Genomic DNA, 22268 nt, shown 5'->3' on the forward strand with positions numbered 1-22268 from the left:
GTCAATCGCTGAGATAAACGGTAGAATCGACCGTTCTGCACCTGCTCTACAGGGTGATGCTCAGCAGCATCCCAATTAAGCACTTGGATTTTCGAAATAGTGAGAGAAAACAAGTGTTTCGAACTATTGCTATTAAACTCGGAGTGAAAGGTTGTGTCCAAGAACCTTTTATTTTTCCATTAACACTTTTCAAGCAATTCAAACAAAGCAAAAGGGTTTTTTTTCCCCCTTTGAAAACTTATATAATATCTCTTCGTTCTATAAATAAATTTTGATTGCAGGATATCACAAGGTAGTATTAATTTCAAGTCAAATAATAGAACGTGTTATTAGATTGATCTTTGTACAAATTCATCGGTCTCTATTTTGCAAGTACTTTTTTTCCCCTTTTTCTTTTCGTTTTTGCCCTTTCGTGTGACTCTGTCCCTTGCGTGAGACTCTCTCACCCTGTATGGATGTTTGTTGCCGTTTCTCCTCCGATCCATTGGAGGGTTTGATGCGGTCATGGTGAATTTTGTGAAAAAAAATGACTTTTGTGCAACTTATAGTTTTGCTATCATTTATAAAATCTTATTCTATCATTTGACAAAAAATAAATTGAGATGAAAAGTTTTGTGGTACAATTTTCCTTTTTCTGCTATTGTCTTGCATACCGCCGCCTACTTGGGTACTCAACAATTGATTGTTTCGAAGTAATCAGCAATAGAGCGGAGAAATATAATTGTCATATCTTGCACGTAACCATTAACAGCCCATTTGAATGGAGGGGTTTCATGAGAAAACACTACTACAAAAATAGATAAATACCTCAGTAATTTGGTATGATCTTTCATTTTGAATCTCGCATTCAAAACCGTGGTCTATTAAAGTGTAACTAAAAGTCTCTATCTTTTAACCACGGGATAAAAACTGTGATTAAAACTCATTAAAACCGTGACTAAAAACATAAAAACTGTGATTAAAAATGGCAAAATTGTGACCTTTAATAGCTTAACATCTCAGTTTGATTATAAAACCGTGATTGTTTAGAGAGTAATAATCTCAATTTTAAAAAAAAATCGAGATTAAAAGTGGCGTTTTCCTAAGGGAAAAAAATCTCACTTTATTTATCCGGGTTTTGAACCTAAGTCTCTTGAGTTTTGCATAAAAGCTTTAACCAACTTCACCACACACACTTTTCAGTATATGATTGAAATATTTAATATATAACATATGCGTTTAACATTAAAATATATTTCAAACATCATTTTGATCCTTTAAATATTAAAATTAGAAATTTTGATAAACATGAAAGTTGTAGCCCTTTGTGTTATTGTTCAAACCCAATTTGAATTATCTCAATTAATGGAGCTTTGAGCATAGAATTATACTCCAATTTGAATTATCTCAATTAATGGAGTTTTGAGCATAGAATTATACTCGAAATGCATTTGGCGAGGAAACACAACATTCATAAATTTTGTCACCAAAAGTACCCATTTGGTGACAAAATATATTTTCATCGCCGAAAGTATCATATTTTTTGACGAAATATTTTTTTGTAGAATGATTGAGAGTGACATTTATTTAGGGGTATTGCGCACAGAGTCGATTAAGGGGTAAACAAATTTCAACTTTTCTTATATAAGAGCTTTCATCTCAAGTCTAAAAAAAATGTGATGTACTCTCTAACTTACGATCTCAGTTTCTAAATGATTGAGATTAAAGGTTCTTTTTATCTCAGTTTTTCCAAAATGAGATATATTCTTTCATATACAATCTCAGTTTTTCAAAAACGAGATACATTCTATTCTTTAAGTTACAATCTCACTTTTAGATTATTGAGATTAAAAAATTTTTTCATCTCAGTCTTTTTTGAAACAAGATATATTCTTTCATATATAATCTCAGTTTTTTTGAGAATGAGATCTATTCTTCAAGTTACAATATCACTTTTTAAATTACTGAAATTAAAAAATCTTTCCATCTCAGTTTTTTCTTATAGTTGAGATTAAAACTATAGTCCATAACATTTTATTACGCTTTTACAAAAAATAAGATCTTTTAGTTTTTGGACCGTGATCTTTATACCACTTTGTAGTAGTGAAAGAAAGAATATAGTTATTGTTTTTGTGAAATTCGTCGTTTGGATTGAGCATTTTGGTTAGAAATGGAGAGAAAAGTTTAAAAAAAGGAATTTTTTTTTTACCGGCCTTTCCCCTTTCTCACCCAAAATGGTGAGATTGGTGAGAAAGAGCTCTCCCTTTCTCACTCTCCAAAGGAGCTGTAATAGTAAATTCTGCGTTCTTGTAAACTTGTAATCTGAAACTTATTTTGGTATTTCTTACTTTTTGTAATTTTTTGTTTTGTTTTTTGCCGTAATTTTTTGGGATTAATCGTTCTTCTCGACGGAGTCTAAAAAGTACAAAATTATGACCAAAGCAAAAAGTTCACTAAAAACGAAAAAAGTATCAAACAGTTATCTTATTTATTTAAAATGTTGTCTTATTTAAAATTTTTCAATATCGGTTCATATTTTTATCATTTTCCGATTTGTCTCGTTGCGACGAACGATTAATCCCAAAAATTGCAACGAAAAGCTAAAAAAAAATTAAAAAGACAAAAATACCGATATAAATTTCAGATTATAAATTTACAAGAACGCATGGTAGTCCTCATTTTTGTTGTTGTAACCTAATCTCGAATTCTTGTGGAGTTTACTTGAAAATTGGGCCCACATGAGAGCGCCGAGACCCTTTTCCATTACCGAACGCTGTTTTTCCATTTATTTAAGAGCCCAACTCAATTGATCCATGGGCTTGGGCTCTTACCGAAGCTATTATACATGTCTACTCTATTCATATTGGACTCAGGCTCCGTTCCAAAAACCTTCTTAAAAAATAAATATTTATTTTGGAACTTCTCAAAGAAAAATAAGAAGGGTTGTTCCAGAAAACTCAAATAAGCAGCTTATTTCACATTTTCAAACTCAAAAATAACGTAAATGAAAAATAATTTTTTAATTTTTTTTGCACCGTATTAAAAATATCAATGAGATCTATCAAATAAGATCCATATTGATAGAAAAATTATTTGCGTAAATACATGATTTTTGAGCTTAAAGTTGCCTTAACCAAAAAATAAAAACTTACTTCTTTTTTTGTGGAACAAGCCTCTATTATTGAACAAAAAATAAGAACTTATTCAAGTTCTGAAACGGGGCCTCAGTTTTCGCCAAATCTGGGATATGAGTTTTTGGGCCCAATGAAAACTTCCAACTAGATAAAATTATCAGCAAGTCTACGACCATTGGCCACCCCTGGTCGTGTAGGGTCACTTTGGGTCAGGGCCTCACATGGTGTGCGGTGGCCACCATGTGGTGGTCCTAGCACGACTGTAAAAATTATATAAGAATAATCTAAGTGATGTTCTTTTTTAAATGGTTGACCCAACTTACGTGTAATTTGACTAATTAAATATAGAACCAATTTCATCGTTTATCAGCATGGGATCTGATTGAAGCCGGAGACAAAACCTATATAAACCACAAACCCCCCCCCCCCCCCCATGGGTGTTAGCATCAACTCCGGTAGACTACGAACTTGAAATTCAAAAAGAGAGCAAGTCTTGACAAGCAGGTCAACCTCGTGGGGGTTATGAAAGTATCATTGATGTTACCGATGAACGCTAATATAGTAATTAGGGTTGAATTAGTCTGCATTCACATGTTATATTATGTTTGGATATTAGTAGTAGTTTTTTCATGTTTCCATATTCTGGCGTTCTAGATGCTGTCGTAAGATTTGTCAAAAGTCTAATGCGCAACGCGGGAACGAAAATATGGATGATGCTTCTTGAAATCAGATGCCGGAATTGCCCTCACACAACTCCGCCGTAAGCACAGAATATTTCATATTTTCAAGGGTACTCAGGTCAATATGCCAGGAAGGCGTAAAGGCTGGGGTGTTATCCAGGTCAAACTCCGAATTGATGTGGAACTGGGAGTACTTGCGGATTCTATATAGATCGGCTAAGAAACTTGACGTAGAGATATTCTACATACACATATCGAGATCGAGAGAGAGAGAGAGAGAGAGAGAGAGAGAGGGGCCATTGACTTTCTTGTTGGGTTTTGGGTTTTTTAAAAGTTTGGAAGAATGGTAGAATCAGATTCAGGAGGCTGCAGGCCTTTAGGGTTCTTGTTGGGGTTACCTTTTGCTTTTGTCGCATTGATTCTCTCTCTAGTTGGTGCTGTCATCTGGGTTTTGGGGTAATCACTCATGTCATTAATCTCTCTCTCTCTCTCTCTCTCTCTCTCTCTCTCTCTCTCTCTCTCTCTCTCTCTCATCAAGCTTTGTCCTGATGATTTCTAGATTCCAGAAAATCAGTTTCATCTTTAAGCTGCCTGCATAATTCAGCATTATCGATTTTCTCGATTTATTCTGTTATAATTGTCGTCTTTTCCCAATAAATCGCAAGATTTTTAATCTTCTCTGACTTTTCTAGTATTTCGTTTTTTTTTTTTTTTTTTGATTTATCCACTATTTCCGATTTTTCTGAGGGAATCTACGTATATCTTGTTTCATATGAATGGATTAAGCAAAGTAAACCCTGATCAAAAAATTTCTGAGGAAAACCCAAATTATAAGCAAAACTGTTAGGCTCTAGTCGAGCGGAAAAGGAACGCTTTAGGCACCTAGTAATCGTCTGTTTAATCCAGGCGTTTGACCTGCCTAGAGCCTTGGGGCAGGGACTAGTCGGTCTTCGTGGCCAGCTTTGGATAATGGATTATAGATGAAGGGGAACCCAAATCGTAAAAATTGCCTCTGTTCTTTTTATGTTCATAGTTGAAAACAGAACTCATTACTTCTTTTGGTAAATTAATCGCATCTTTGTTTTTTTGTTTTTAATTTAATTCCCTTTTCCCCTAAACTTCAATATTAAATTGTCTTTTTTTTTTTTTTGGAAAATACAGGACCGTGTTGAGTTGTTTGTGCCCGTGCTGCTGCTGTTGTGTCGGCCTCGCGAACATGGCAGTGGGTCTGATGAAGCTTCCGTTTAAGATCATCACTTGGTTCACCGATCAGATCCCTTGTTAAAATCTGATTTTAGCTTCCATTCTGTTTATTTACGATCGAATGTTTTATTGGTTTCTCTCATTTGTTTGTAAAGTCGTTACCAGACATGGCAGCTTCAGGCCTTTCAATACCTTTTCCTTGTTTTTTTTTTTATTTTTTATGGATCTTCAATTGCTTTATAGTTTATACTACCGGGAGAGGAAATTATAATTGAAAATTAGATCGAGTACCTATTTATATCGGATTGAGTTGATTTTTCATAGAGCCCACTCATTTTTATTTTTTTAGAATTATTAAACGGCTCGAATCATTTTTGTGGGACTCCAAATGAATCCCGCGTGCCCATCGGTATCAAGGTGAGCGGTCCCCTTAGCTTTACTGGCTTTCAAAACAAGCTATAAGAGCATCTCCAATGAGAGATGTCAATTCCTACGTGAACATGTTAACGGTAACGATTGACATCAAAATTCAATCCAACTTAACAGTCTTCTTTGATGTCAAAATCTACGTGGCTTTGAAAGGAATGACAAAGTTGTCAAAGTTGACAACCACCCTCTTCCATGCCAAATTTCAAAAAATGACCGTTTGGATTGACATAAGAATTGCCATTAAGGGTTGGAGAGGGATAACTTGATATCAAATAAAAAGAATCTGGCATACGGGTTGGAAAAAAAGGCTCTGATGTCAAATTGAAAATGTTAAAATGCCACGTAAACTTTCAAAAAACGTTTGACATCTCCAATATAAAATCATAGATTGAAGATGCTCTAATCTGCCTTTGAAAAGTGGCAAGACTGGACAAGCACCATCTTCCAACGGCACAAAGATGACATTTGTGTGGGGCACGGCGGAAAGTAAGACTTTGGCCCCCGGCATGCAATTTTGACCAAAAAATTCTATGATTGTGTCGATTAACTTGAGGGCTCTAGAATAATTCGAAACGCGCGTAAATGGGTAAATTGATTTGGAAACCGGGTATTTTTTATGGTAAAAAATTTATAAATTTTCATTTGTGGTTGGAAAGTTGTTAGGTATTTTCGCTAGTGAATAAGTTATTGAGAAATGTTAAGTTATTCCCGATAGTGAATAAATTGTTTATAGGTATTTGAGTGAAAATATTGTTGATAAAAACTTTTTTGTTAGTGGAAATGCAATGGTAAGATGCTGAAATTTTTTGTTAATGGAAACAAAATGATAAAATGTGTTAAATTCCAGAAATACCCCAACTATTACTGAGAGCTTGATTCTTTTGAGACTATTTCACCCCCCTCTTTTATTTTTTTTTACCAAATATATAAACTACATATAGTAATATATAAGAAGAAAAAGAGCATCCATACTTGTTCATACAGGCAAGACCATACGCATAGAAAACCGTACCTAAAACAACCCGACAATAAAAAACAAAGACCCAACAAAACTAAACAAACAAACAAAACCGAAAACTGGTTCACCACCATCTTGGAGCTCAATAAATCTCTAAATTCTAAACTAGTTCACTATGGGATGAATTCATCAGAGGGAAAATTTTCTCTTCTGCGGTTAACCATTACTCTATATATGTCACTTTCATAACCCAAAACAGAATTTAACCAAACTAGGTGGCTACTCCCCGTGAAATAAGAGGGTATGATGGTAAAGCAAATTTTTGTGAATTATTGATTTGTCTCGACGAGAGAAATCGGCAAAAAGAAAAAAATTATGACTTTTACCTAAATATTTTGGAAGCTTTATCTTGGATATTTTAAAAAATATTTGGGTAAAGTTGTACTGTAATTTTTTAGTTTCTTGATAAGACGAATTAATAATCTACAAAAGTTAGGCTCCAAACTATCAAATGCGAAAAAAATTTGAATAAGAACATAAGCCCAAAAATCTAAGTGGAAGGATGATTACTTCATTGGCCACGCAGTGGAGCGGGCTTGATCAATGTTCCTACAAACGGATTGGGCAAGGCGGGGGGCTGCTGCCCCAAGGGGGCAGCAGCGTGCTGCTGTCCCGGGTTTCCGGGCCCACTCCGGTCTCGCTCCGATGATTTGAAACATTCACTTTGTAGAGCTCGTCGAGTAGAATAACTATGCAAAAAATCAGCTTAATTGGATATCATTAAGTGCCTGATCGGAGCCCATATAACTCTCGGTCCATGGGTTACAGTGGATTTGATCCAGTGTTTCGGATCCATTCTTTTTAAGATAAAAAGATTCCGATCAGGTACTTAATGATATCCAATTAAGCTGATTTTTTGCATAGTTATTCTACTCGACGAGCTCTACAAAGTAAACGTTTCAGATCATCGGAGCAAGACCGGAGTGGGCCCGAAAACCCGGGACAACAGCACGCTGCTGCCCCCTTGGGGCAGCAGCCCCCCGCCGGGCAACACCTCGATAAGTGCACCAACAAGTACTCTTTTGAGGTAGCATTTGGTCTTTATGTTGGCATTGCCCTAGAATCAAGATAACAAGAGGGAAACTTAAATATTCATTTGCATAATCCAATTGACTAATGTTTTCATCCTACTTATTTTGAACACTTATGTTTTCATTCTCTATCTTTTTTAATCTCAAAAGTACCCTTGTATGTATGTATGTATGTATGTGTGTGTGTGTGTGTGTATAGCACCGAAATTTGGGATTGAAAAACAAAACTTTCCGTCCCTGCGAAAGAACCGACGGTCGATCCCCACTGATTTCGCCATTGAATCCCAACAAATTCGCAAATCAATCCCTAAAATTTCTCCACTAAATCCATGTATAACGTCTGATCAAAAAAAAAAATCCATGTATAACGAACACCCCCTCCATTTGTAATTTGGTCTCCATATTTTCCTAAAAACCCATAAAAAATCCAGACCATGTTCATCCTCCATTAATTGGTGCGAATTCCTTCGCCGTCTTGTCACTCGCTGCTTGCCGTCGCCTCGCCGCCTCCTCTCTGCTCGTTGCATGTATAAGAACCATTGCAGTTATGATGGTTTTTGTTTCATGGTAAATTATTTGTAGCATTTACCATGAAACGGGTTTTCGATCAAACCATCCTTTCTGGCCTCCTTACCGGCACCCTCGGCGGCCTCGCCCTCACCACCCCGCTCTTCGTCATCTGCAGTCCCGTCCTCGTCCCCGCCCCGCATACCCTCGCCTTGGCCATTGTCGGCTTCCTTCCATCGACGGCCGTCGGACCAATCAACATCAGGATCGAACGCTAGAGGATGCGATTTCCGCACTAGGATGGTCTTGTCGGCGATCGAACGGCTCTCCATCATAGTGATTTGCCCAGAACACTCAAATCTCGGCCGTCGCAGAAGAACGATGCTCCATCTCCATTATCGTTCAACTTCGGCTTTGCAAAATCATCACGTTCAGAACCAATGGCAATCCTCTTGTTATCCGACGTCCTCCGCTCTTTCCCCGCCGTTCACTTCATCTCCGATGTCTTCAAGTCCAAACTATCCCTCCTCCTAGGATTCTCACCATCAATCACGTCCGCTACTCCATCGCTAGCAGTTATATTGGTTTTAGTTTCCATGGTAAATTATTTGTATTATTTACCATGAAATATGTTTTTCTGTTATTTTCATTTGATAAATTATTTGAACCGTTTACCATGAAATATTTGTTCGAATTATGGGATATTTATCGTGTTCACGTTGTAATCGTCATGGGATATTTATCGTGTCCACATTGTAATCGTCATGGTAATTTAACTATGTAATCATATAATAGTTTGAGTATGTCATGTTATTCCTTTTTTTATGGTAATTTAGCCATGTTCCGTGTAATAAGATCAATGAAAAATATGACTTTTTGTTGTCTGGTTGGCCAACTCGAAGATTGAAGAAAACATGCAAAGATGTGGTCAACTTATCATGTTATATTCCTAAAAAAAATCAACTCCACAAATACATTCCATGATAAGAAAAAAAAAGTAATCAATAATATTTAAATTTACCAAATCCCATTGAATTAGAAAAATAATCCAATTCAATCCCAGTAAATTGGAAAAACAATCCAATCCAATCCCACTAAATTAGGAAAGCAATATAACATAATATATGTATATCATAGTGAAAAGAGTAAAAAAGGTAATTCACACACTACGAAGATTGCTTCGTTCGTCGATATATCAAATAAGATCACCCCAAGCGTAGGGTAAATACGTCAATTGAAGTATAATAATCCGGAAGACCGAGATCGTACCCAAGGGAATAATTAATATGATTTTGTTGGATTTGTAGGAGTAAGCACGGATTTTCGGCTTTTAGACAGCCAACTTAGTTTTACGTATGCGATGGAAAGTAAAAAGGCTAAATTAAAAGTGAATAAACTAGGATAAAAAGCAGGCTAGGTCTAGGGGATTCTAACACCCATGACTCAAGTCGAATCACATTTCTACTTTGGATTTAAATGACTTTGGGTCTTGGATCAAACACATCGACATCCAATGTTTCATATCTCACCTTGAATACGTACATGTGGCCGGGGTACATTTATTCTTGACTTGATTTTTACGTATTGACTGTATTTGGAACTATTTACTGCATTTGATTTTGAAAATTTGTTCATTATTTTGCCTCTTACATCTATTGCAAAACAGAAGGCTCAATGGTTCCAACAAAAAAAACGAATACGAACTACTGCCAAGGGAAAGGAAAATGCACCGGTATGATTCTTTGAATTTGTATAGAGTTTTTATAAATAAATAAAAAATTGTTCGACCTCTTTCAAGTCTCTCTATTAACAATACGCAGGATCGACATCCTCTACAAAGAAATGTTGGAATTGTGGTACGTGACGAGCAAAACGTCAATGACATCCGTATCAATGAGGTGAGTCCATTAGTTTATTGAAAAACAAAAAAAAGTCCATTAGTTCCATATATTCATTATTATCTTTGGTAAATTTTGACAATACTCCATACCCATTTAGGCAAAACAAATGTCAAACAAAGGAAAAGAAAAGGCAACCTATGCCATGGAAAATGCAAATGTACGGGTATGACTTCTCTACACTTCTTCAAAAATAAATAGATATGTCATCTTCTAATGCTTCTATTAACATTTCTCAACCCGACTTTGTACATGTAGATTCAACCTCTTCGCGACAAAAATATTGGAATAGTAATCCGTGATGAGCGGGACCACAATGTCATCCATGTGGGGAATGGAAATCAAAATTCAAGGGTATCTTTTGTCTTTCTTTTGGTAGTTTTAAAAATTATCCAGAATCAAATAGCAAACTCTGAAGTATCTCCTATGAGTCTAATCTAACAACGTTGTGCAAATAGTTTAGTTTTTGAAGTGCATTACGTGTTTGTAATTAAAAAAAAATTCGGTTTTAGGCCCAATCTAGTAATATGTTATCAAAAACTACATTGGCGCAACGTGCACATCGAGAACAAGAAATAAATTTAAAATAGAGCGCTGTACAATTGGGCCAAAGCTTGCCAGGAAATAATGACCATTCTGGTGATTCACAGGTATTTTCTATCTGTCTTTTTGTATTTTCATGCAATTTTCTAGCTTTCTTTTTGCCATTTTAATTTTTAGAATACGTTTTTCTATATAAATAGTTTGCATGAATTTGTGGGAAATAGGAATTCGCATGATCCTAATGTTCATTAGGTTCTTAAAGTTGAAGCATTGAGCAGCCCCTCCAGATGAGAATAATCATTTACCAAACCACATGTTTTCTGTCAAATATTTTCACGTTTGATATTCCCTTTTAGGCACCCATTGCTAATGGTAATATTTTCACGCTTTATTTTACGTACGGAAGTAATTAAGTTGGTGCTTTGAAGAAGATGAAGGAGGAATCTTCATTGTACGAATGGTTTTTCTTCTTGAATGACAATTTTGCATTTTCTTGGGTTTAAGCAGTTTTATTGTGAGGGTTTACGCAGTTTTATTATTTTATGTTAGTGTTTTTGCATTAGTGACTTTTGGCACGAGCACAGTTGCACTCCTTAGATTTCAAATCTTCAAAAGTTGGTCCATTTTCAGAATTTGAATAGACACTCCTCGATCAAGGAAAAAAAAACACTCGATAATTTTCCATTGTCATGGTTTGTCGTTGTTTACTTCTTTTTTTGACAGGTTGTATGACATTAAATTTTCTTGCTTGATGATTTAAATGGTATATGAGCTGAAGCGCCATCTATTTTTTTAGTAGGTTACATCGACTAATCAGTAACAGATACTAAGTTGGTTGGAGCTTGAAGTGTAGAAAGTCTACAACTTTGTTATCTTTGATTCAGTAGAAGTGGAATTACATTTTTATATTCAAATCAATGGCTGATTATGATTTGTCTGTTCTTCTTGATTTTAGAAGGCTTGATGAATAAAAGCTAGATGTTGCTATACTATCATTAAGTTTAATTATTGTTTTATTAAGTTTAATTACTGGTTTCGTATTCTTAAATTCTGAAGCTTGATTTTTTTAAGGACATAAAGTGGATTTTGTGATTACAGTTGGGTTTTGCCAATTGTGATCCGTAGTTTGTAGTGTGGTCGAACTGCCTATGAATTTAAATGGCTGATGATAAGTGCCGTCAGGTACAAGTTCAGGTGTTACAACTATTAGTTTGTAAGTTTTTTTATGTGCCGCGCGATGCAAGTAAACCAGTGGATATATTTGGCCTTCAAAATTGGATATTAGTTGAATACCAATTTTGAGCTGTGCCTTCAGGCACGGGCAATTCCTAGTTTATATAAAACGACGAAAAAGACACAAAAGACGGTCTAAATGAGAAAGACCTACTTTTTGGCTCTTCTCCGTCGTCTTTAAGTTAGTTTTTTCTTAATTTTGAGTAGATTGTGTTATAATTTGAACATTATTTAGTTTGACTCGACTGAGATTAATTCATAGGAAGTTAGGCCAACGGGAGCCTAATACAATAGGGTAAACTACATTGAACCCCTCAATGATGACTCATTTTCACTTAATCTCTCTAAAGTTTTAAACTCAAAACCTAACCTCTTTAAACTATACGAATTTTGGATGTCAAAGATGGAATCAACGAAAAATCACAATTTATCCTATTGCTTGTCAAAATCATCAGCCCATCACATTTTTTTCACCTTAACCTTCATCCATAGCATCCTTAAAACCATTGCTACAATAAACACCAAATTCAATCAGCACACTCCAACAAAAGCTATTCCAACTCCAACTATTCACCTCATATCCTGTGATCGCTTGCAATTCCCTCACAATTGACCCAAACAATTAGGCTCTTTTGTACCTTCCTGGCTGCCTCAAATTTTGGGAAATCACTTTAGATGAAGAGAATATATAGTAATTTAATCATAAAATCTTATTTATCATGTAATTTTTTTTGCTTACATGACAAATTTCGTCTGAAAATCATAATACTTTGTTAACGGAAGGAGTTTATTATCGCTAGATGAATATTTTAAGAGAGTGAAGTGTTGAGTTTTAAATATTATGAAGATTAAGCCACCATTTCACAGTCTTTTTTGGTGATTTTTTGAATTTTTTGTTTTCATCTTTGTTCAATTTTTTTTGTATTTGTTAGTTTTGCGTCAAATTTTTATGAATTATTGCTTTGTCTTGAGAAATATCCCCCAAAATTCTAATTTTTTGAGATTTATTTTGGATATATTTCAGAATATTTGGATAAAAGTTATTTTTTTTCCCTTTTGTGATTTCTCTAGACGAGACTAACCAATAATTCACAAAAATTTAACGTAAAATTGATAAAAATTGGAAACAGATGCTAAGTGAAAACCAGTCATAGTTGAGAGGGCTTTAATAAAATATATAAAATAAAAAAGTATTGCCACTAGGCTTGTATTGAATGACAATTTTTGATATTCGAGTCAATTTCAATATGAATTTCAAAAAATATATAATATGGATCTTATTTAAAAGTTATCGATTAGTTTTATTATAGTACAAAATTTTCAAACTCATGAAAAATATTATAAATTGAAATATATAAGCAATGAAAAATAACACAAATTTCAAAAATTGTCATCTTTTTTGGGACGGAGGAGTACTATTTTTTTTTTCCAGCCATATTTTATAGTTAGCGGGTTAGTAGGAAATTAAACAAAGGAACTTAGAGCCTATCCATAACTTTGAACCCCAAACTCTGCTCCTCGTGGGACTTAAAGCTTTGTCTGTAGGGGCCCGGGGAGGGGGGAGACATATGAAATTCACTTTGTTTGGTTCTCCTCTCAGAAATAATCTCTCCAAAACTTTTAACTGTTTCGTCATCAGTGTTTTTTCGTCTTTAGTGATTTTTTGTCAATTTTTTTTTACTTATTTTATACTTTTTAGATGTATATAGCGTACTTCTATTCAAAAAGTAAAAAAAAAATTCAAAATGTTAAATATTTTACTAAAAACAAAAAAATACGCAAATCTATAAAAAAAATTTATCTCAAAATTGTAAATTAAGTAGTACTCCAGTACTATTCTAATAGAAGCGCATCTGCAATGTAATAATCAAAAGTGAATAATCAAAACTTGTCACGTCAGTTTTTAATTATTCATTTAGAGGATTGCTAAAGTTAGCAATGTGAAGTCACGCATTGGTACTTTGATTATTCAAATGTCCAAATTTGATTATTGGTTAGGAGGTTGCTAATTTTGATTATTATAATATGAACATTTTTTTAAACACATTTTGGTAACTTTAACAATCTTTTGATTTTGATTATTACATTGTGATGCTCTAATAGACGCCAGGTGTAGACTCGTCCTAATCTGTGATTTTTTTGGGTTAAACAGCCGCTACGGACGATGCCATTCGATCGACCTACATCCGTTTAGCTTTGGTTCGTCTCCTCTTTCTCTATTGAATGCTGATTTTTGATTGTCATCAAATTTTTGTGCACTATTCTCAATAGAAAAAATTCAGATTTTTATGCACTTGATGTTATTGCTGCTCCTTTGAAGATTTATTTTGGTGAATTTAGAGTCCCTTTGGGCTAGATTTTTGCCGCCATTATTTTTGGTCGTTTTCTGTAACGCCTCGACTTTTCGGAAGCAATATAAAATAAAATTTTAAGAAAATTTGCTAAATAAATATAATTTTTCAAAATAAAGTTTAGCTATTACAGTCACAAGATAAATTTACTGATTCAAAATACATTAACTTCAGAGCTGACTCTAGGCTTGATACAAATCTGAAGCATACTAGATCTTCGTTCTTGATATTCTCTCCGTGTTGAACTGCACCATCTTTGAATCATCTCCATTGAATTCTGTGCCTACTGGCAAATTGATCGCCGAAGCAAACGATTTGCCAGGATACAGAAGTATCCGTGAGTGATAAATCACCCAGTAGAATAATCCAGCCCAACCACCCCTCTTACTTTACAATTAGCAGGTAATAAGATAATATTGAATCAAAGAAGCCAAACAAATATTCTCCACATAAGCCAGTTCATTACTATCCATAACCTAATGTGAAATCTAAGATCTCTCCGCGAGATCTTTCCTCCCCAACCGCTAGCCATGCCCTGTCCCATGAGATCACTTTCTTTTGTTGTCGCGGATTGCACCTCAGTTATGTACTTAGTGTGTATCCCTCTCATTACAACAAAAGGAAGTTTATCATGCCCGAATCATAACTAAGGTTCGCCTATCTTATGCACCACTTCACAATCACCACAATCATCACTGGGCTTACTTTGCCAGTATCAATTCATCACTCAACATTGCGCTTACTTTGCCAATCATCATTCATCAATCAACACTGGGCTTACTTTGCCAGTTTCAAATCATTACATCTCAAAATCCCGTCTGCAGGCAATCTAAAAATAAAACTTTTCAATTTATCCATTATCTAGCATCGTCTAGATGAGTTCTATTTCGCAACACCACCCCATATCTCTAGGGTCCAATCTAGCATTCAAATCAAATATCGATGCAATATACAACAAATCAATAATAATTAAAACAATTAATAAGCAATGTAATCACGCAACTTATTATGAACGGGCCGTTGCCCTTAATTTTGTATGATCACAATGTCAATAATAAAGTAAGATGTTTAAAATAAATTGAAAGGAAAATTTTCTGGGCTCTTATTAATTAATTCTAAGATAATATATTAATTAAAAATTAATTAAATACATTAATTAGATAAAAATATTAGAATATTTATCATGACCTTAATAAGAGTCCTAAAGGTCCTATGCAACCAGTTGAGTATTGAAAGTTGGGTTCGGAGGGTCACGGGATTTATTTAAATAAAGACGTTAAATAAAGTGGCCGAAAGTGAAGTAAATAGATAATAAATAATTTACGAATTAAAATATGTTACGATTAACAAAATTTCATCTTCAGAAAGTAGAGAGTCTAAATAAAATTATTCGGGCATTTATAATAATGTTTATAAAGTCGTAAAGAATTTTTGATTGGAAACGCTATAAAAATAACAATAAATAGTAATTTAAGTAAACAAAATTATTAATTTAACAAGATATCATCTTTAAGATGCAAGAAGTCCAGGAAAAATTAGTTTGGGTGTTAAAATATTGTTTGGAAGGTCGTAAAAAATTTTCGTTTGTAAACTTTGATAGATAACTAATAAATAATTTAATAAATAGATAATTAAATAAAAAAATTATAATCTTAATAAGTTATGATCTTTCAGGTGTGAAAAATCTTGAAAAAATAGTCCGGCATCAAAAATGAGGTTTGGAAGGTCACAAAGTTGTTTCGAAACATTTAAAACAAACTTAATCTACCAGATAAATTAAACTGATATAATTAATACGTTTTATACTAAGATGATATTATATTGTAATAAAATACTATCAAGTCAGTAGTTTTTTATAATATTAATATCATAAAGATTGTTAAATAAATACCATAAAGGTCGTCTTCTTTGTAAATAATTACGAATAAAGTGTTGAGATCAAAAATAATATCAATTTGGTAAATACGGCCGAAAACGCGCGGTTAACTATATTTTTTTCGTTCGGGACATAGGGTTAAGCATATAAACACTTAATATACTTAGAGAAGAGGTTGGATAAGATTATAATACCTTTAATCGGATCGAATTGATTTAAAAACGAATCCTGAATTTTGGAGAAGAAAACTTCGGGTTCTTTGATCGGAAGACTTTGGGATCGGATTGAGGCTTGTTTGGGGATGCTCTGGGTTGTGGGAAGAGTTTGGAACGATCGAATTGAATTTCGGTCGGGTCTTGGTACAAAACCCACTTTTCTCTCTCTTTCTTTCTCTCTCTAAAACTCCATTGATTGGAGCTTGGGTTTCTTTTATTTTTCTCTTCTCTTTTTTTTTTCTGGTCGGCGCGTGGGGAATATTGTAGTGTAAATTTCATAGGTCAAGGGGGTGGGGTTTTTATAGAAGAATTTTGGTAGAAGATGATAAGAGTTAATTTAATGGGGTTGGGTTCATGGGATTTGGAATGAACGAATAGGGCTTGATTTTTGGGTTAGGGAGGAAGTAGAGACTGAGTAGGAGACGGAGAGACGGAAGGAGTTTGAGGTGAGGGAGGAGAAGGAGTGTGCATGTACGCATGTGTATGTTGAAATTTTTTAAAAAGAATACATGTATATATTGTATGCATAATTATATATAAAAAAAAGGAAAAAAAGAATTGCATTAAGGAAAATAATTCTAATAATATTATATTTAAAAAAAATTGGGTCGAAAATCCGGGTCGTTACATTTTCTCTCAATTTTTTCTAGATTCGTCACATGTGTTTCAACGAGAGGAATCGGAAAAGTACAAAAATAAAGTACAGACCAAAGTTGAAAAAAGTGAACTTAAAAGAAAAAATGCTCAAAAAAGACAAAAAAGTTCAAGGTTGAAAAAGTTTGTGTCTTCAGCGTCGTAACTTTTATATGAATGTTTTTCAATTTTTGTCTATATTTTTATGCTTTCCTAATTCCTCTTGACAAGATTGACGAGATGTGATGTAGAAATTATAAGACGGAAAACTAAGAAAAAGGTAACTAGAAGTTAATAATACCTATTGTCTTTCCCAAAAAATAATTTAGTCCAAACCTAGCCTTACTCTTCTGAAAAGTTGCTAAACTTATGAGCTGCACCTTTTTCTTCTTCTCGTCTTTGAATTGTCACTGACTCAGTGGACTGTCTTTGGACAGAAATGGCACCCGGATAAGCAAAAAGATCAGGATAGTGCTACTTTGAGATTTCAAGAGATAAACGAGGCTTTTAAGGGTTAGTAATTAGATTCAAATAGTTTATACCCTGTGAATAAGTGCTTTTGTTATGTTTTCAAATTTATGCATTAGTCCTTGTGAAGAAGTTCTTAATGCTGACGCTATAAACCTAAACTTAGTAAATGTGGTTCATGTTTAGTCAGGCGTTGAGCTTATACATGATGTACAAGCCCAAGTTTATCTTGCAAGCTGTTTTATATAAGCAGTTATTGGAAGAGACCGAGACAGAGTTTTGGAGTTCGAAGGAATTTAATGATTCAGCTTTGTGTGGTCGGAAATATTAGTGTATGCGAGCAACATATGATTGATTGAGATGTATTTGGTGTAGAATGTTCCATTTTGTAGTTTAATTTCGGATTCTGTTCTGAAGCACGACTGATGAAAAGGTAAAAAGTTAATTAGTGGTCCAACGGGTATGAATACAATTTTATTTATTTTTTTTTATCGGCATGACAATCGTAACTGTGTAGTTGTGAAGACTTTGGTTTTTGGACTTGGATGCTACAAAATTGGTGGTTTGGAGGAGGATCTTTCTTGCGGAGAAGGTGCCGAAGCGAGTGTCATGTCATGTGTGAACGAAGAGGTCTAGCCTAGTTTGTGTAGTTCGATTGATGAAATAGGAGCTGTCTTCTTCATTTTCTTTTTTGTTTTAGTACAACAATCACTATTTTCTTACAAAAGAAGGTTAATGAATACGTTTTTGTTTAGATCTTCTCAAACAAAGGGGCCGGGGGGGGGGGGGGGGGGGGGGGGGGGGCGTGGGTTGTCCGTCCTTCCAAGAAAGCTTTTTTGTTGGAAAATTAGAACATGAGGTTGATGCAGAAGATATGTATGAGAAACACATGTTTTACTTTTACTAAATAACTCTGTTATAAATATCCTGTTTCTTGCCCCTCAATTTATATTCCCTTTGCATAGTCAATTATGACACAGAAAGTGGCTTGATATTGGAGCTACCAATATTGAAGCTAACATGGAATCTTAAGAAAGAAATACAATTAAAAGCACCAGACGGGGCTCAACCTTGTACATTCAAATATACAAATGCAAAAGCAACTATACAGTACCATGTCTGGGCTTTTGACAGGTTGTTGATATATGCGGTTGAGCTGTCATAAATTTATCAATCTTCAAAATTTGGTGCTTCATAGCTTTGGTTCCTTTGAAGTTATTTGTGATGGGCAGGGTGTTGGACATTGCATGCATACGTGACCATGTCCGTCTTACTAGGAAGGAAAGCTGACTCTTACGATATTGTGGATACTGATTGGAATAAGAGCCATGAATAGAGTAATGATAGAAACATCATTAGGATGCATGGGGAAATACCTAGAGAGGTGTTGCATATTATTAATGCAAAATAAAACGTTCTGATCCTTTAATTGAACTCTTAGGAGTGGAATCGTTCTTTAAGCGAAAAAGACGGGTTTTCCTCGACGTGTCACTGAAACTTCCCTGCTGTTTTATTGTGTGATTCTTATCCAGGGTTTGAGCATATGGACACTATCTTAGAAGCTAATTCTAGCAACATTCTTTTGGCACTGGTTTCGCTGGTGCATTTTTAGTGGTTACAAGATAAGATAGAATGTTGAATGGTTTTGGTGACTTAAGTTGATAAGGCTTACGAGTCTTAAGTTACACTGATACATGTGTATTAATCTGTAGCCAACCAATGCATCCTTAGAACTTAGAAGTACCTAAGACCATAGATGACTGTGTGCAAGTAATGGAAGAACTTGCAATACCTGCATTGGGTGTCACTCACATTGGTGATTGACTTACTTTAAGCATGCGGCAGAAAGAGAACTGAAACATAGCGGTGCAAAACCTATGCTCACAAGCACTACTAAGAGGTTTAAGGGTTTGGAGTTTCTAGTATGCATAATTGGATCTAGGACAACGATTTTCATGGATTTTATTCAGTGTAGTTGTTTCTCTTATGGTGCTTTTCCTACTTTGTTGGTGCTGGCCGCTCACCTCTTCTTTCTTTATCTGCTTTCTGTAGCCTTATCTTTTTAGGCCTATTTTTTTTTTTGAGAAACACCACTTTTAAGTATGTGGACAATTGCGTCTTCTGTCTGGAAGCCCTCCTTGCTGGTGTAGGGTTTTTTCCCCTCCCACCCGGACAGCTGTTTGGTACTCTACTTTGTTGCACTTTGAGTTAAAGAAGCAACTTAAGTGTCGTCTCAAGAGGAAAAACTTTCATCAATTTCATTGCTGAAAAACATCTTCCCACGATTTTAGTCGTGACGAGAAGAATCAAAGCTAATTTTACAAGTAGACATCCAAGGGTAGGCAGGATTCTTCGGTCTCTACCAATATCGTACTAAATAGAGTTTTAAGAGTTTATTATTGGATTGAGTTCTAGAAGTTCAATGATGCAGCGAATATGGAAGAATAAGTTTGAAATTGACTGTAAAGTGCTAGTATGATTTTATACGTCTAATTTTCTTTCAATATTTTCTCGAGAAGTAAACCCACTGAAATATAGGTGACCCTACCCTGCCCTTGGTGCTCCTTTGATAAAGTTCAGACTTATCTTAGGGTAGGGAAATAATTAAATTCTTTTACATAATGAAATTCTTGACACACGTCATTCATCCATGCATTAACCATGTTTGTTATAGGTTGCAACAACCAAAGAAACTCTGATGTAATCTATATGCCTGTTTCATGTCCTTGAATGGTGCCATTTTTCAGGTGACTACTGCAGCCTGGCAGAAGTTTAAGTTACTTTTATACCCGTGGGAAACAAGAAATGCTAATGCGTGACTCTCTGTCATATCTAAACAATTTGTAGCTAACAAACTGCTTATTTTGATCTTATCAGTGTATTTGTAGCTAACAAGCTGCTTATTATGTTCTTATCAGTGCTGAGTGATCCTGTCAAAAGGCGAGAATATGACAAGAAAGGGATGCTGTACGGGTACGATTACAATATCATTGTAAGATCTCTCCTTTCTTGTTTGGTTCCATTTCAAACCCTGTTAACAAACTATTTTCTTTCAGAAGCTAAGATTGGTTGAATTGACGTTTGAACCCTTGTTGGGAGTGCAGGAGTACCTTAATCATTACAAAGGCCTTATATTAACGTGCAATGGCCTTGGACTGAAGCATTCAATATGGTAATTATGAAATGTGCACATATACTCTTCTTGGTGCATCAATCATGATCCTTCTTCTCGTGCTGTGTTCACGTATGGTACTGCAAGCGGCATAAGTTGGTTTGAGGACCGATCATTTTCGATGTAATAGCGAGCTTAAAATTTACTTTGTTAATGTGTATATGGAATATGACTAAGCTTATCTTACATTGTAGTATACCATCTGAAGTTGGCTCTCAAATCCCTGGATGGGTTGTATTTAGAATTTTTGATAAAATCTGTCACCCTTGTTACCGTTTCAGTTCCTGCATTGAGGAAATTCAGTATCCTACGCATTTCATGGGTTGTCAGACGAACACAAGTGAGCTAGTAATATCAACCAACACTAGCAGCTTTCCAGTGCTCGATGTTTTGTTCCACAAGCGGTACTTCATTGGGTTTTGTGAGAAGAATTTGTACTGTGGGCAAGAATATGCATAGCAATTGGTGTTAAAGAAGGTTTCACCATCTCTCTTATAAAATTAGTGCGGTTAAGTTGCATAAACTCAGCCGGCAAAAGAAGACGAGAGAAGTAACGCAATACTTCAATAACAGCCCTTTGGACCCGTCGTCGTGAATTTCGGTTGCATTCTAATTCAGAACCGGTTCTGTTGCTTTTATAATGCGTGGCCAAGCAAAAAAAAAGCTCAACTTGAAGTGATTTTCTTTCCCAGTTTTAATAGAAAAAAGTTGTGTTCCAGGAGAGATTATTTCTTCTTGAACCACATGAAATTGGACTCAGAAGAAAACCAGCAGACAAGAACTAATAATAAATACATGGTCGCTCTACTTTGAATAAGCTGCACCTTGTAAAACCAGAACCGCATCATATCATCTTATATCATCTTACACAACACAACTCTTTCGCCAAAACTCGATTGATATACATTGCAATTGCCCAATCTTATCAATTGCTGTTCATGTTGAAAGCCAGACACCTGCTGTAACTCATCTAGTAGAACAAATGCAGGCAATAACTTTCGCTCCCCGCATATCACATCAACCAAAATACTCCAGTAAATTAGGCTCCGGTTTGAACCCCATCTCCACCAATCCAAAAAACACTGTCGCAACATCCGCTAACTCCCCATCCTCGCAAAGACGAACCAATAATTCATTTGAAGTAGCGAAATGCAGCAGAAACCCCCTACCCAACATCGAACGCAATAACAAGAGCTTTACGTAAATCCCCTTCCTTCCACAAAAAATTCAACACAATCCGGTAACTTGCTTTGTTCAAAGAACAACCCTCGTAAGGTAGCTTATAAAGCACCCAAAGAGTCTCCTCAAGCCTACCTTATCTGCACAATCCTCCTAGTATCACATTCAAGGTGACGACATCAGCTCTGCAGCCTTTTTCTTTCATCTCTTGAAGCCATCCCATAGCCGGGGAGATCCAGGGTAGTGAAGATGACGATGGCGTAGAAGTCTTAGTAGAGAACCAACACCTCCAACGGTGGTTATGGAAAGTGACTTTCATCTAATCCAAGGAAACTGTTGAGAATATTATGACTTTTTTTCCTTTCTAACCACACAGAAGTCACTAGTTAAAAGCACCTGTAAGCATAATTGCTTAACCTTTTGCACTAGTTTAAAATAAGTCACCGAGATCTTTGAACCCAGAAGTGCTCGATTCTCATAGAAAATAACACAGCTTTCGAAAAGAGACCAACCATTTGTCATCTCTTACCCAAACATGTAGAAGCCTCGAAGCCAAGATCTCTTACCTCGACAGTTCAAGAAGAAAAAAACAAGAAACAACCTGTGGATCTCAGTTCAAAAAAAAAAAAAAAACAACACAACTCTTGTCATTGCACAACCTCTTCCCTAATTAAACCTGGAGCCAATCTGGTAACCACTGGTGAGATGAACAATTCAAG

At 35.2% G+C, this 22268-nt stretch overlaps 2 protein-coding genes and 1 long non-coding RNA gene across 4 annotated transcripts; all 3 read left to right on the forward strand.

Moving 5' to 3' along the window:
* Positions 1 to 4008: 4008 nt before the first annotated feature.
* Positions 4009 to 5296, forward strand: LOC131322457 (signaling peptide TAXIMIN 2-like). The gene is made up of 2 exons (XM_058353780.1): positions 4009 to 4249; positions 4955 to 5296. Exons 1-2 carry the CDS (start codon positions 4137 to 4139, stop codon positions 5076 to 5078), a joined length of 237 nt encoding a protein of 78 aa, XP_058209763.1. The 5' UTR covers positions 4009 to 4136; the 3' UTR covers positions 5079 to 5296.
* A 4162-nt stretch (positions 5297 to 9458) lies between these two features.
* On the forward strand, positions 9459 to 10940 carry LOC131322787 (uncharacterized). Of its 2 annotated transcripts, XR_009198964.1 has the most exons (5): positions 9459 to 9713; positions 9802 to 9879; positions 9980 to 10045; positions 10138 to 10233; positions 10392 to 10940. It is a non-coding gene; the product is annotated as an uncharacterized LOC131322787 (long non-coding RNA). The 2 variants fall into 2 exon arrangements; XR_009198965.1 differs by having other exon boundaries at positions 10138 to 10940.
* Positions 10941 to 11580: 640 nt separating this feature from the next.
* Positions 11581 to 21187, forward strand: LOC131323658 (uncharacterized). Its single transcript, XM_058355505.1, has 5 exons — positions 11581 to 11635; positions 13808 to 13854; positions 17168 to 17243; positions 20117 to 20190; positions 20303 to 21187. Exons 1-5 carry the CDS (start codon positions 11581 to 11583, stop codon positions 20372 to 20374), a joined length of 324 nt encoding a protein of 107 aa, XP_058211488.1. The 3' UTR covers positions 20375 to 21187.
* Positions 21188 to 22268: the final 1081 nt, after the last annotated feature.

Source organism: Rhododendron vialii, chromosome 4a (assembly GCF_030253575.1).
Source record: "Rhododendron vialii isolate Sample 1 chromosome 4a, ASM3025357v1".
In the NCBI taxonomy this organism is placed as follows: Eukaryota; Viridiplantae; Streptophyta; class Magnoliopsida; order Ericales; family Ericaceae; genus Rhododendron; species Rhododendron vialii.